The 2,932-nt window shown below is 48.3% G+C and overlaps 1 protein-coding gene across 1 annotated transcript in view; it reads left to right on the top strand.

Moving 5' to 3' along the window:
* Nucleotides 1–2,932, top strand: part of EVC (EvC ciliary complex subunit 1) — a 68,661-nt gene that overhangs the window by 18,843 nt on the left and 46,886 nt on the right. Inside the window, exon 6 of the mRNA XM_045289480.1 lies at nucleotides 1,644–1,742. Coding sequence (XP_045145415.1) covers nucleotides 1,644–1,742 — 99 coding nt within the window. The remainder of the gene's footprint in view (nucleotides 1–1,643; nucleotides 1,743–2,932) is intronic.

The following is a 2,932-nucleotide window of genomic DNA, read 5'->3' as shown; positions in this document are numbered from 1 at the left end:
CTCCTCCTCTTCCTCACGACCATCATCTTCATCCTCATGCTCCTCCTCCTCATTGGCAACACCTTGAAATATGGGAGGGCTGGAAGGAAATGCTCCTCCCCACAGCCATCGGGATTCCGCGGTGTGGTAGTTACATAATTGGTTGTCACTTTGAGAGGATTAAGAGCGAAGGGGTGGAGTTTAGTCTGTCAATGAGGTCATAGCTTGATGACCTCATCTGGAGGTGCTAAGGAGATAAATAGCTCGCTGGAGGCAGGACGCAGGCTTACTCCCTGCCAGACATTGCAGCTGGCCAGACACATGGAGCTGCACTAGTGCCCTTCGCTGGAGAAGCGCATGCTTCCACCACCACTGGATCCACAAGACTTCCCACCCACTGGCCTGTGATCATCCTGCATTAGGTGAAACTGCATGTGTTTTGTGAGTCTGAAGAGGACTTTATAGATTGGTATCAGACACATGAGTTAATATCAAACTTAAGGACTTGATCTGGACTGGGTTAGGATGTTTTCTCAATGTTCCACTGCTCTTGTATTTAAAGCTCGTTCTTATACTCATATGAGTGTCTATAAATTTGTTTCTCTAGTCTACCCAGACTAACACACGTGGGGAAGGTTGTCTCACTCCATCCTGAGAGAGTGATAGTCTATCGTTTCAACATCCTTCTCTGTGGTCATCCTCCTCTGTGGTCATCCTCTTCTGTGGTCCACCACCAGGACCGTGACCATCGCCAGCCGGTGTCCTCAGTGACCTACACGCACCCTTTCATTGACTTCTCACAACGCTCGTGTGAATGAGGATTGTTACTTCTGCTGGACAGTTGAGGAAACGGAGTCTCCATGAGTTCAGATGAATTTCCAGCGGTTGACCTATGATCCTGGTAATGATATTCAACACAATGTATGTAGTAAAGAACCTTGTGTTTTGAATGGGAAGACTACAAGCCTGGGCCCACCTACCGTACGAGCCCACCTCTACCACTCAGAGAGCGGATGTCTAATCTGGGGCAGGCACCTTAGTCATCGTAGTGACCACTCTTCGTGGAATGGAGTGGTCTGGCTGAAGAGGGAGGTGGCGGTGCTGTGGTAGAATTCTTGCCTTCTGTGGGAGAGACTTGGGCTCAACCCAGTGCACTTCCAGCGCAGACGCCATGCCTCTGTTGTGTTGCTGCTGGGGGACTGACAGTGAGGCTTCCGGACGATGACACGCGAGGCGGAAGGGCCTGGTGACCTGCTTCTAAAAACCCAGCCAGTGAAAACCGTAGGGAGATTATGTAACTACCATAGTCACTGAGTCAAGTGCAAAACTGTCGGCATCACCCAGGAATCTAACCCAGAGGAGGAACCCGATCGCTCTTCCTTAACTGGGTGGATGATGAAGAAAGCAAGCACGCTTAGATACGTCACGAACATGCACTCCACGATCTGCCATGCAGCCTGATTTATAACCAAAGGTCTTTTGCTGTAGCTGGAAGTTTCTATGGAAGTAGACAAGTAGGCAGGTAGGTAGATGGAAAGGCACACAGATAGATGCAGGAGCAGAGGAGCGTGCAGGCGTGAGGGACGGAGAGAAGAGAGAGCGGCATCCCATTTGCAGGAGAGTTGTTCAACTCACCCTCCCATGTTTTCTGTTTGGGGCAATAGATGTTCATTCAGATCTTAAAGATGAGCCTCCTCGAACTTCTTCCCAAAAAGAAATCTGATGACGAATTATACCAGAAGATTCTTTCGCAGCAAGAAAAGGTAAGTCTGTCTTCAACTTACACCTCAAGGTGGCTGTGGCAAGCGTTCGCTGCAACATACAGAACTTATATCACGCCAGAGAACTGTCTTTGCCTTTGTGTACGCAATTAGTTAATGTACACTTTTTAATACCATAGCATGTCATATCACGTACGTGTTCAAATAATAAGAGTAACGACGTTCGGGAAATGTTATAAGCAAGCGGCCAAAAAAGAGAAGACCGTTGGCCACGTCCGCCACTCAAAAGACAATCTGTGAGGTGGCTTCCAAAAATTTCATGGAAAAGTTCCATTACCGTTCCATTCGTTTTTTCCACAAGCTTTCCGAAGGCCCCTGCTGTTTGTTGGCTCTCACTGTCTGCACTACCGGGTACCCTTTCCTCGTGCATCAATCTCTTGTACACAGCTTCGTTGTTTCAGTGGCTGTAGCTGAAAGAGGCAGGGTTTGGAGTCACACTGGTAGAGGTTGGTATCCTAATTCTACAAGCTCTTTAGAATCCTAGTTGTGTGTGTGTGTTTGAAGCGGGGAGGATTCCTTCTGACATAAAGGTAAGGGAGCATGTGTCATTCACCTAGGAAAGTCACAGCTAGATGCGGAGCAGGTGACAGCTCCCACCACCCTCGTCATCACAACCACCACCGGCAACATCCCCTTCATCCTCACCATCACCACCACGGTCTCCACCGCCCCCACCATCATCATCTCACCTTATCACCACCATCCTCTTCAGTACTGCCGTCTCCACCATCATCTACATCATTTTTATAACCACCACCAGCATTACATCCTCCTATTCCTCAATGCTACCCTCACACCATCATCACTTACATCATTCTTATTACACATCCTCTACAGCATCACCATTACCACCAGCATCACCACCGTCATCTCAGCCTTACTACCACCATCAGGGTCGTGTTAGACCTGGTAGACTAGTGAAATAAATCCAGAGACACTCTTATAGGTGTAAGAGAGAGTTTTATATCCAAGAGCAATTATATGTTAAGAAAACATCCCAGCCCAGTCCAGATCAAGTCCATACGTCTGATATTAGTCGGTATGTCGGATATTAGTCTATAAAGTCCTCTTCAGACCCATGCAACACATGCAATGACGCAGAATGCAGGAAGATCACAGGCCAGTGGGTGCAAAGTCTTGTGGGTCCAGTGGCGGTGGAAGCATCTCAGCGC

The sequence above is a fragment of the Echinops telfairi genome, unplaced genomic scaffold (assembly GCF_000313985.2).
Source record: "Echinops telfairi isolate 266 unplaced genomic scaffold, ASM31398v2 ScPeMD7_28;HRSCAF=97, whole genome shotgun sequence".
Lineage (NCBI taxonomy): Eukaryota > Metazoa > Chordata > Mammalia > Afrosoricida > Tenrecidae > Echinops > Echinops telfairi.
Note: the sequence above shows the minus strand (reverse complement) of the source record. Positions and strands in the feature narration are given on the sequence as shown.